The sequence below is a fragment of the Lagopus leucura genome, unplaced genomic scaffold (assembly GCF_019238085.1).
Source record: "Lagopus leucura isolate 7727_CA_CO unplaced genomic scaffold, USGS_WTPT01 Super-Scaffold_100038, whole genome shotgun sequence".
Classification (NCBI taxonomy): Eukaryota; Metazoa; Chordata; class Aves; order Galliformes; family Phasianidae; genus Lagopus; species Lagopus leucura.
Window position 1 is genome coordinate 3,392,948 of NW_024962287.1, and position 12,387 is coordinate 3,405,334.

Consider the following 12,387-nt stretch of genomic DNA (forward strand, 5'->3'; position numbering starts at 1 on the left):
AGGGTGGTGGGCTGAGTTCATGGCTAATGTCTGTTGTGGCTCATGCTCATGATGGTGCATGTCTTCTCCAAGGCGACCAGTGGTGGAGTGCCCATGCATCCCTGCAGAAAGGTGCTTCTGCCCTTGTGTCTCTGATTGATCTTGTGCTCTCCTGTGAAGTCCAAATTGCTAGAAGAAGCTTGCATGGTAATCAAAGGGAGGACTCTGATACACCTGTGAGATGCATCTCTCTATGCAAGTCTTCTGGGAGCTGTGGTGTGGGCTGAGTTCATGGTTTTCTGTTCTTTGTGCTACCATTTCCCTTGCCTGCTGAATGCCAGCAGGTGAGCTGGTGTTACAGCATCTTACCTTGCTCATCTGTTCCATAACAGGCTACACTGGGGCTGGTACACCTACCAGGTGTCAGAAAGGAGGTGAAACCTCCCTTCTTCCTCCCCAGTGCCATGCCCATGCCAGAGGAAGAATGTGCTGGGGGCCATGTAGGCTCCAGGCTGGAAGGAGGCTGGGGCGAATGGTGCAATGGGCAACACAGCTGACTGTGTGTCAGCAGACCTCAAGGCTGGCTCTTTCCTGATTTGGTGTAATCCTGCCCAAACCTGACTGTAGTGAGAGAGATGGGGTTCAGGCTGCCCTGGGGTTTCTCTTGAAGTGGTGGGCTTCTAGGCTTGGGCTTTTCCCTGCCTCTGGCTTGTTTTCTTTCTTTGTCATGTATTCCACAAAGGAAGACATCTTTATCAGAAACTCATTGGGCAATTACAGAATCACAGAATCACAGAATTGTAGGGGTTGGAAGGGACCTCTAGAGATCATCAAGACCAACCCCCCTGCCAAAGCAGGTTCCCTAAACCAGGTCGCAAACCAATTGTCTCAAATACAGCTGGTGCTACATCTCTCTCACGAATGCTATCTGGATAGCATCACCTCCATCCTTCCCATTCCCATTCCCTCTTTCTTTCAAAGAGCGATGTTTCCTGCTCCTTTCCATCCCACTTTTGCTTCGTTGCACTTCCATCTCACCCCACATCATTTCTCATTGCTCTCGTTTGGCTTAGTGTCAAATAATAGTGCCATCATCCTGTAACTGTTCTCTGACTATAGAAGACACTGATGAGAGTGAAGCACTGCAGGGCTGGGATCTGCTTTAGGAATGTGCCTAGGAGGAAGGTGCATACCTGTGCACCAGGCAGCAGAGCTCCCAATAGCACCACAGTTACCAGATTTCCTACAATTGCATGGTAGATAAAGTTTATATAAAGTTACAAGAAAGTTCACATTACAGTTATATACTTATCCTGAATGCAGGGAGCTCACTCCCTAGAGCTCAGTGTCAGAAAGCAAACATCTTCCCTGCTCTCCAGACCCTCTAAAATTCATCACACGCCTTCTCTTGAATTAGCAATGCTGAAGATGGAGAAAAGAGGCTTTGCCAGCCTTTCCCACCTAGCCATTCCCACCAGAGGGAGCCAGGAGCTCGTGGGCTCTCAAGCTGCAGAGGATACGCTGTGCTGAGTGATCGGTCATCCCTAGGTCATGCTGCAAATCCCTCCACACAGGGCTGTGTTCGTGTGTTACTCCTGACACAACACTGGGGGCATAACACGTCTTGAAGAGATGCAGGAGGTATTTTTGGATACTTGACCTTACCAGCTTCATATTTAAATAGAATACACTGATGTAGGCGTGATATTGATATGACAGAGTACCAACTTTTTCAGATTTATCACAAGAATATCCAGCTTCCCACTCAGCACCCCTTAAAAATCCCTTAAAACATTACAAACAAGGTCACCTTATCAGATAGTTTGAGAAGTATTTAACCTCAACTGCAGCCAAATTCTGCTCGTTTACACTGCTAGAATGCAAACCTTTATTAGCAGCTGGGGAAAGCAGCTGGTTCCCAAAATTGTAGTGTCCCAGGCTACTTCAGAACTATCTCATAGCCACTGAATTTAAGCTTAAAACAAATGAGAAATCCTCCCATCTCATGCTTCCTCCCCTTCCTCACACTTCCAAGTGCTGTGAGTGTCCATGGGATAATACACAATTTTCTGAATTTATCTAGAGGACATTGAATGACATTTCATTCAAGGGTAGAAGCTTCTCCCTCATTACTGACTGCCTTCTTCTTCAGCATATCCTTTCTCCAGGACTTGCACCCACCCGGCAGACACTTCTCAGGAGCCACCATGGTGATTTCATAAGCAGAGGTGCCTGGTGGAGGTGTCTGTGGCTGGCAAGGCTGGGCAGTTGGCTGCAGCACTGGAGGACTTTCCCACAGTAAACCTCCTGCAGCTTTAGGAGAACTCATTCCATTGGGTGTCACTGTTCTCATCTCGTAACAATAATAATAATTACAGTCATAGAACCATAGAGCCATTCAGGTTGGAAAAGTCCTCTAAGATCACCCAGCTCAACCTCACCCACCCCCACCGTGCCCACTGCCCACGTCCCTCAGTGCCACATCACCCATTGAACCCCACCACCTCCCTGGGCAGCTGTGCCACGGCACCGCTGCTCTTTATGAGAAGAAATTGTTCCTAGTATCCAACCTGAAACTCTCCTGGGAAGTTGATGGGTATTGATCACTGATACACAGTTCTTCCCTGCCAATTGCACCAGAGATGAAAGCAGCTTCTGGGAACAACTATAAATACATACTTAGTGCTTCCCATGCTCCCATCAGAAGTGATTCTGCATATAAGTTTGGGGGTTGATGCAGTACGTTTTTCTGCCTATGGCCTTTATAGATTTAGCTGAGGTGACTGGGAGAGGTGAGCAGGGATGCTGTTACATGGGCTGTTTGCATTGGTGTGCAATGTTAGATTAGCAAGAGCAGCTCCACAGCAGAATGATCACTGAAGAGCTTATCTCTGTTCCCCAGATTAAGAAAAAGGAACAAGCCTTTACCAAAGACTGCTTATCTCACATAGCACAGACACATACCTGAGGGCTGGGTTGAAGTCTGTCTCTGTTGACTCCAAGGAAAACAAGATGATGCTAAATTAGACAGCTGGGCTGAGTTTCACTGTACCGCCTTTGGAGGCTGACAGCACAGCAGCCTTCATTTGAACCAGCGTTCTGCATTCCCCTTTATAGTTAGTGCAGAGGTGCAAGCACTGGGTGTATGTGTCTGTACAAATGTCTTTCCTACCTGGAACAAAGTGGGAGAAGAGGAAAGCAACAAGCAAGAAAAATGAAAGTTCCTGAGGGCAGAGGCACCAAGGATTATAGAATCATAGAATCATTAAGGTTGGAAAAGGCCAATAAAGCCATCTAGCCCAACTGCCAACCCACCACCAGTGAATGAGAACAGAGGATTCAGTGTTTACACGGTCTTGGGGACCAAGGAGGACTAGAAACCGTTTTCACAGTGTAAGCTCTGGTCAAAGCTGTTACAAACACCTCCATACATCACTTCCCCTGAACACAGTCGCAATTTGTCACCTCTGAGTCTGGGCAGCTGATGTGTACAAGCAACAGGGACTATGGAGAGAAACCTTTACCAAAATGAATTTCACCCAAAATCAAAGCACGGTTCATTTGTTTTCCCTAGGGTGACATTTATGGTCATAATTTGAAAGGGATCACGACTGTACCAAATCTTACAGTCTGACAGTGAGAGCATTCACGTGCAAAGGCTGGAAATGATAGGGAAGGATTCTGAATGCTAGGTTATTCGATAAGCACTCCTCTTCCAGCAGGTTATTAACACACCCAAGGTACAAGTATTAGAAAGCTGAGTTCCTGCTTTAGTCTGATGAAGAACTAAGTTGGATCTTGTCTGAGAGCTGAGATATTCCCCTTGGCTTCAGCTGGAGCTTGGGAGAGTTATCATTTCCCTGTCAGTGCCTTCGTTTCCTTCTTTTCTCTGGAATGTATGAAAATGGAGATAGACAGTGCTCCTGTCGCATGGCTGCCTGGCAGACACAATGGCACCTGCAAATCTGGAAGGAAAAGCCAACAAAGGAACCAGAAAGGCAGAAAACAATGCACATGGGCTGGGGGGAATGTTTATAATGTTGGCATCGAGGTCACTGGGTCGGAACAACATCAATAAATACAGAAACAGGCTCAAATAAGTGACAGTTTTAATATATTGTTGGCAGAATGACTCGAGCTCTGTAGGGATGGATTCTTGAGAAAGCTGTCATGAATCACTTGTTCTATGCTCTTTGCACACCTGTGAAACTAGGAGTGCTGCTCTCTAAGTCTGCAAATGGATGATCTGCCCCTCATGTGCCTCCCTGATGCTGCCATAGGACCTGCGATGCATTGCTGGGTCTCCAAAGAAAGAAATCAGGAGTAGTGGGCATCCCATCTGCAGACAAAGGAAATAAAGGACTCCATTCTGTCTTGTGAAAGGTGTCTTGGAAAACAAGCCCCATTTCGTTTGTCAACAGAGAAGTAGAAAGTGACAACATTTATTGGAGCAGAGTGGGCAAGCTTGTTTCTAGCTTATGAGCATCCCTAAAGTGTTTGGTTCTGTTGAAGAGAACACCATGGGCATCCAGGTGTTGAACAGTGGCTTCAGGCAGCAGCCATAGGAACCTGCAACACTAATCTATTCTTTAATCTGATTTATTCTTTAATCTAGTCTTCATTTGTAAGTAGCTAATGCTATTTTGGAATCCTATTCCTTACCTGGTGTAGGGAACCTGCTTTGGCAGGGGGTTGGACTCGATGATCTCTGGAGGTCCCTTCCAACCCCTACAGTTCTGTGATTCTGTGATTCTGTGATTTTAATAATACAGTAAGCTCCATGAAAACCAAGACCTGGCACCCAGAGCATGAACCAATCCAGTTGGCTGCATACTGCTGTAATGCCTTGTTCTTGGAGAAAGGTTCTGCCATTTGAGGACTTGAGGTGTGGGACAACAGTGGTGCACACTGAGTCTATTCTGGAAGACCTTCCAGCAATTTCCACATGAGTGACAAAACCAAATGAGCTTTCCCCAGAATTCCAGGTGGGTGCGTTTCAACTGACACATGGGTTTTCCATGAGATGTACAACACATTCAGATCAAAACTACATGAGAAGAATAGTAAGATCAATCTTCACCTCTGAGGGAGAAGTTCTTCCAGGTACTCTCATATTCTGATGTTCAGATGCTTGCTCTGTGTAACGTGTGAGTGGAGGTGGCAGTGACCAGTGATCTGTGCTGGCTTGACCTCACCAAGTTAAATAACTATCTGCATGTTTTCCAAGATGTTTGAAAGCAAAATGAGCCAGTGCAGGATCCAGGAGACGTAGCCTGTGGCAATGTCTGTCCTTCCAGCTGCAGCCTGGAGATCACTGTCTGAGGTGGATTTGGTTTGCCAGGTAGGAAGCACATGGCATCCTCCACAAGGGTGGAGGAGCTACAGGGTATGGGATTTGGGCCTGGTTGTGGTGGTGTAAGGGATGAATGAGAAGGATGATGCTCTATGACACCCCTGACAGCCCATCATCATTTTTCCCCCAGAGGGTGGTTGAGGTACTGGAACAGGTTGCCCAAGGAGGCTGTGGATGCCCCATCCCTGCAGGCATTCAAGGCCAGGCTGGATGTGGCTCTGGGCAGCCTGGGCTGCTGGTTGGCGACCCGCACACAGCAGGGGTTGGAACTGGATGAACATTTGTGGCCCTTTTCAACCCAGGCCATTCCATGCATCTAGGTTCTACGATCATGTACGTGACTCTATTTACCTCCCTTGTCATCTGCCACTGTGAGGTGAAGAGGGCTTTCCAGAGTCCCCAGGCTGACTGAGGCTATTAGCAGAGCAATTAGCAGCAATTATGGATTTTTACAGGGCCACGTAGCCCCCTCCTCCTGGTGAAAAGCCAGTTTATGGCAACTTCATGGGGCTAATTTTATGGAAATTTTGTGCGATTTTCATGTTGCTTTTACAAACACAGGGCCCATGCCTTGCTCTCCCCAACAAGACTCATATGGCTAAGCTTGGTGCTAGTAGGGGATAGTGAAGTACCTGGAGTATTCCGTGGGAAAAGACATCATGGTGTGCTCCAGAAGAGGCTAAAACTACCTACAAAATTAAGAGAAGAGAGTTTTCAATCCATCTGTCCTATCGCTGTCCATAACATCCATGGGCCTCAGGTCATTAGCCATCCTACAGTGGTCCCAGGGTCCTTTCTTAGTTCAGAAATAATAATCAGCAGCTTGTTCAAAGTTTTCAACAGTTTGGCCCCAAAGTTCTGAGAGAAAACTACAAATTACTCACAGACATTTGTTATATTTGTTAAACAGTTCTGGAAATATATATATATATATTATTTCCTTTATGTCCTGCAGAGTGGAGAAATTTTGATATTAAGAGAAATAAATTCTTTTTTTTTCTCCCAGTGACAAATCCATAGCAACAAGTTGGGGAAGTCCCAGCTCACTTCGGTCCAAACTCAACCCATTTCTGTTTTCCAGGTCAATGAGTCATGAAATATGACTGAAATATGCACGAAACTCCGTCTGTATCTTACTTGAACATTACTTGTACATTACTTGTACATGACTTGCAGGCAGCCTGGCCATTAACTCATTCATCTGATAACATTTCATACCTACCCCCTCTTGTTGCAGTACACGATGTTTGCCATGTGCAGGCTGCAAGAATGTCTATGATGCTCTCCAATGTGCACACAGACCAGGTGTTTGCAGAATCTACTGCCCTGTAAATGATGACTGGGGTGGGGGATGCCTCTTTAATGCATGCAAATGCTGTAAGAAATACAGAGCAATAGCGTTTGTTCCCAAACAGTAAAGAAATGAAAAAGGATCTGCATTCTAAGCACCAAACCATTTCTGTTTTCCTCTTAGGCTCTTTCATGATTCCTCAATAAAAGAATTATTCTTCCGTATCTGACTCCTGGTGTTCATCCATTTAGTTTGGGTTACTTCTATGGGGGTCTGAGGAGAAAAAAATCCCATTTTATCAACTGCAGATACAGCAAATAAAGAAATTCTGACAAGGGGAACACTTTCTATTCAAGGAAAGGAGTGTAACAAGAGCTGAGTGTTAAAATCCACGTTGATTCAAATACTGGAAGCGAGGTACCAAGCACAATAATTAGGGGTAGGCTTGCTCTTCATAAATAAATGTGTTTTTTGTTACACCAGAGCAAGGTGCGGACACAGCTTACATTAGCTGAAATTACACTGCTGTAGCAGTTGGTAGGGCAGAAAGATTTTTCAGTGCTGTTTCGTGTGACGCTGTTGGACAAGAAGGCATTAATACTTTATTTTTTTCTTTTCTGACAGCTCTGTAGCTAGGATATGGGATCCCTATGTCATCTTTGAAGAACAGCAGATACTCTTGGTTCTGTATTTGACCAGCTAAGTGTACAGGTAGCTATAGCACAAACTGCTGTAAACATGTTGGCCCCTAAGCTCTCAGTGTAGCCAATCATGTAATTTCAGTCCTAGAAGCACTAATTAAACATTTGGCTCATATGTAGACATACCCATTGTAGACTCCTACATCTTGGTGTCTGAGTTTGTCTGAGCCTTGCACTGACCAGCACCACTGGGCTTCGATCAACTGACCACATGCAGGTGTCCAGGGCCACAGGAATGGCATTGGGTTGTAGTCATGTGCAGGCTGGCCCCAAGGTCCTATGTCTCCTGTAAGATGACTTGCAAACTCCAGAGCATCACAGAGGAGTTAGGCCTATATATTTGGGCAACTGAATGAAGTCCACAGTAGCCTACCCTAGGGAACCTGCTTTAGTGGGGGGTTGGACTAGGTGATCTCCAGAGGTCCCTTCCAACCCCTGTGATTCTGTGATTTTATCAACCAACCAATGCCTTCAGAGAGAAATCTGGTTGTTTAGTTTGTTCACGCACCAATAAATGAAGACAGCAAACACTGCAGCAGCACCTTGGGCCCTCTCTTATGCTCAGCATCACCAACAACCCAATGTCATTCCCAGACGCTTTCTCCCCTACTGAAACAACGGCTCATTTTCTCCACGTGGCCCATTAGCAATTAACAAATTGAAGTTCAGTAACGAGGCTCTTGGGGTGGGTCGGTTTTGAGAAGCAGCCCTCCTGGAGGCATGGTGAGGAGGTACGGTTACCTCTGTGCTGGCTTTTGTGACCCTCTGTCATTGTTCAGGCTTAGCCGTGTGCAGCGGTCAAGCTGTACTCGTTACTCCATGGCCTGCCTTCCACATTCCCTACTGCCAAAGTTCCCCGGACAGCCTGGTTTGTTCCCAAAGCTCTATAAAAACAACAGTGCTCCTTGCTCCCTTGTTCCAGGTTTCTGGTGTTGTCACCCTGTCTCCACGCGGCGGCTGAGATCTTCTACCATGAATCTCCTCTCCTGCCTCATGGCTCTGCTCCTCTTCCTCGTCCAGGCTCTTCCAGGTAAGGAGCAACACCCATGCTAGGGTCTGCCTGTATGAAACAGCGAATCTTGTTGCATAGAGAGCACAAGTTGTGTAATGGTACAGACTGTATTTCCCTGTGTTAATCAGCTCCTTTCATTAGCGGTGATTCCTTAGTCCAGAAACTGAAGTGAAAAATGACCAGCCCCAAATGACCAGTCGTCAAGCAGAGCATTCCTAGAGATGCCACTACAACATGCTGGTCTCCTTCAAACTCTGTGAAGTTTTTTTATTCTATTGTGTGGCAGTGCTACAAGAAGGCACCATGGAAATGCTTCTCATAACCCAGGTCACCAGTCTTTTCACTGGGGAACTGTAGCAGAGGAGTAGAGGTACTCCCTTGCATTACTCAAGCTGAACTGCCCCAGTGAAGTTTACTTAAGCTCTCTAAATATGCTGACACCCTTCCCCAGACCTTCAATTGCATTCATTTACTGATTGTGCTTTTAGCCTAACTTTTCTCCATGCCTCATGAAGCTCCCCATCTTAGGATAAGGCTTTCAAAAAGGAAGAAATCAGATATTTTCTCAGTGGTAACTGGACCAGATCCCAACATTTAATTTTGGTGAAGTTACAGGGACAGCTCAGGGCATGCAAGCACATTGCTCTCCCTCCCATGACCAGCCTGTAGCATTGCAGCCCTGGAACTTATGGTGATGTGCATGATGTGCAGAGAGTAGGATATGTTCAGAAACTCAACAGGCGTTGTTTTTCTCCAGTTATACAAAGTCTTTCTTTGGAGTCCTGCGAGGTCCATGCGCATCCTCAAAACTTTTGGACAAACTGTTTTGTGCTTTGGGGGGTCTTTGTGTCACACCCCTAATAGGGGCCCACGGGGTTTCAGCAGGAGGAAGATCATGAGACATGGACTGATCCTGCAGCACAACTGGGAATCCAATTCTTCCTTTAGGTCTCAGCTTGCCCAGAGACACCTCACGTTGTGTTGGCTACCACGGGTACTGCATCCGTTCCAAAGTCTGCCCCAAACCATTTGCTGCATTTGGAACTTGCTCTTGGCGTCAGAAAACCTGCTGTGTAGGTATGTGTGGGAACCCAGGCAAGCAATGTCTGGAGGGGAGAATATTGAAGTCAGCAAAACAATCTCCTCAAGTCCCCAAATGGTCCAAGACCTCTCCTTTCATCTCCACAGGTGGATCTGCCTGTCCCTGTGCTAAGGGCAGTGTGGAGCCCAACAACACGGTTGCTATATCATGTTAGCATAAAGCCCAGTGTTCTGTTTCCCACAGAACAGCGATTTGGTGAAAGAACACAAAAATTGTGCCCCGCACAGAATATGCTTTCATCCATATTTATTCCCAGTATCCTCTGTCTGCTGGAGGACTGCTGAGTGCATCCACTGTGATATGTTTAACAGGCACCACTTCACTTCCTTCCAGTCCTTGATGGACCTGCTTCCTTTTGGAGCTCCTCAACAGTCAATTAATGCCTGTATATCTGCACACGATTAATAGCCAGGTGTGCTAATCTGAGCCAAAGTTCATCCAGCATCCTGTATCTGACCTCAGCCAGAAGCAGATGCTTCTGTACAGCCTGTGTGTGTGAAATGGATATCATGAACTCTACAACAATATAATTACAATTTCTCAGATACTCTCTTGGCTTTCATGAATTGGCAGCTTTTAGATCTAGATATCCTTGTGTGTAAAAGTCCTCACTGATTTCCCCCCCCTGGAATTGGGTATTTCTTCTCTATCTCTGAAAAGCACTTCTCTCATTTCATTCTGTGCAGCAGTTGAAATGAATGGTCCTTATGCAGCCATCTTCATAGCTTTATAATATCCCTCCTTCAGTTTCCTTTTCAAGGTGATGTGTCACAAATTCCTCCTCTTACAGAAGTGCTCCCAATAACCCCATAGTGCTTCTTCATGCCTTTGCTTTTGAGGACTATGAACCCTTCACAATACTTTCTGTATAGGTGTGTACCAGTGATTCAGACGGTGGTGTAATTATGTTTCCTGTTTTAACTTCAACCCTTTCCATTTCAGACACTACATCAAACTTCCATAATTGTCAAGAGGAGGGAGGCCATTGTGTATCTCCAAAAATCAGATGTCTGCAAGAACAGCTGGGACTTTGCCCTCTAAAAAAATGGAAGTGCTGCAAAGAAATATAATGCAGACCTTGCAGAATTGCAGAATGCCACAGAAATGCATGGGCAAGAAAACAAAGAAGCTTTCTTGCAGTGTTGCAGAGAAGCTGCCCGACTTTCTCAACATAGCAAGTTTGCAATTCGTTAGAGGTGACATGCTTTTTTAATCTACACAACAAAGGCAATAAACATTAAATTAGCACTGTAACAGTCCCACATATACACAGAGAGAGGCAGAAGGTCTCACAGGCACACATAGAAATGCACAGAAACATTGCTGTTAAAACCCTTGGAAACCACATCCCGTCCCACTCCAAACTTCACCTCCCTCTTCTGTCTGTCCCATCAGGTGGTCTGTCCTGGTTGGAGATCTCCAGCTGATGTCTTCCTTCGAGACACACTCTTTGCTCTCAGTGCTCATGCTCTAAGGCAAATCTTGGGAAACGCTGTGCCCCCCTTCCTGAGCCCTTTGCCAGAAAAGAGTGAGTTCTGGGGAATCTCAGCACCTCTCAGAAGGGTCACCTACGTCAGCAGGTGTGCATGCAAAGAGCCAACGTGTTTGCGGCTGTCACAGCCTGGTGTGCGGAGCTGTGAGGGCAGATGAAAACTTGATCTTCTTTATATTATTTATTGGCACTATCTTATAATGTTCATTCATCTTTGTAGATGGAACTATTGCTCAGAAAATTCTGTGAGATCGTTCCATCTTAATTCCAAAGCAAAGCCTCTGTGCTTAGTGCTGCGTCAGTAAAAATGAGGCAGCATCTTTTCCTTCCATTAAAAAAATGGGTGTGGTAGGAGAGAGCTGTGATTTCTTTGAGTGTTGTCCATTTTCTGCTTCGTATAGATGCAGCTTGTGGGTTTCTTCGGCTGGAGGGAATATCCCAAACCCATTCCATGCTGTTCATATGGTTCATCTTTCCTGACTGGCTGAGAGCCCAAGCGTTTCCAGTTTAGTGTCAGCTCTTGATTTATTTGTCTTTGCATCAATGTTCGAATAAATTGTTTTAAAATTCACGGCCTATATATGCTTCAGAGAGTGAAACTCAGCCACAGCAACATCTCTCACAAGGGAATTGCTGAAAACAAGTCTATATAGAGACTGCTTACGGATGTGGAACGTTCAACCCCAGCCCACCCCCACCAAGCCACTGCCCACGTCCCTCAGTGCCACATCTGCACACTGAACACCCCCGGGGACGGTGACCCCATCACCTCCCTGGGCAATCTGTGCTACTGCATCACCACTCTTTATGATAGAATCCTTCCTGGTATCCAACCTGACCCTCACCCTCCCCTGTTGCAACTTGAGGCCATCACCTCCTGTTCTAGCATGTTCATGCTTCCATACATTCTTTCTCTAAGATTTCTGTGGGTTTCTTCTGCTGAACCTATTAGCCCAAGGTGCATACTATATAGGTGTTCCCTGAGACTGTATCACAAATGGAGTGCATCTGAAAAGACCAGAGCCTTTCCCAAAGTCAATTTGCAGGTGAGAAGGTGCTTTGATGCCACTCCACCTTTTCATCACACCTGTGTTGGTTGAAGGACACAAGCAAAGCAAAATCCACATGCAGAGAAGGCCAAATGGCACAGCCAGAAAACCTGAATCGTGGAATCATGGAATCACAGAATAGCTTGGATTGGAAGGGACCTCAAGGATCACGAAGCTCCAACCCCCCACCACAGGCAGGGCCACCAACCTCCACATTTCATACCAGCCCAGGCTGCCCAGGGCTCCATCCAACCTGGACAGGTCTGAGCACACAAACCTTTATCCAGGCCCAAAACAAAAGCAGTATCATAGAAAGCTCTGTGCAAGCAGAGAAAAATGTCTCGTTGACACATGATGGTCTGAGGAAACGTGCCAGTTTTCAGCCAGGAACCTCCCTACTGCCCCAAG

At 46.1% G+C, this 12,387-nt stretch overlaps 1 protein-coding gene across 1 annotated transcript; it reads left to right on the top strand.

The window, feature by feature from the left end:
• The first annotated feature begins 8,296 nt into the window (after window positions 1-8,296).
• Window positions 8,297-10,508, top strand: LOC122186633 (gallinacin-11). Its single transcript, XM_042883458.1, has 3 exons — window positions 8,297-8,354; window positions 9,285-9,413; window positions 10,381-10,508. Exons 1-3 carry the CDS (start codon window positions 8,297-8,299, stop codon window positions 10,506-10,508), a joined length of 315 nt encoding a protein of 104 aa, XP_042739392.1.
• The last annotated feature ends 1,879 nt before the right edge of the window (window positions 10,509-12,387 follow it).

Coding starts and splice junctions, on each gene's coding strand:
- LOC122186633 (XM_042883458.1), top strand. CDS start 8,297: ATGAATCTCCTCTCCTGCCTCATGGCTCTGCTCCTCTTCCTCGTCCAG. Junction 8,355..9,284: donor CCTCGTCCAGGCTCTTCCAG/GTAAGGAGCAAC, acceptor TTCTTCCTTTAG/GTCTCAGCTTGCCCAGAGAC. Junction 9,414..10,380: donor TCAGAAAACCTGCTGTGTAG/GTATGTGTGGGA, acceptor TTTCCATTTCAG/ACACTACATCAAACTTCCAT.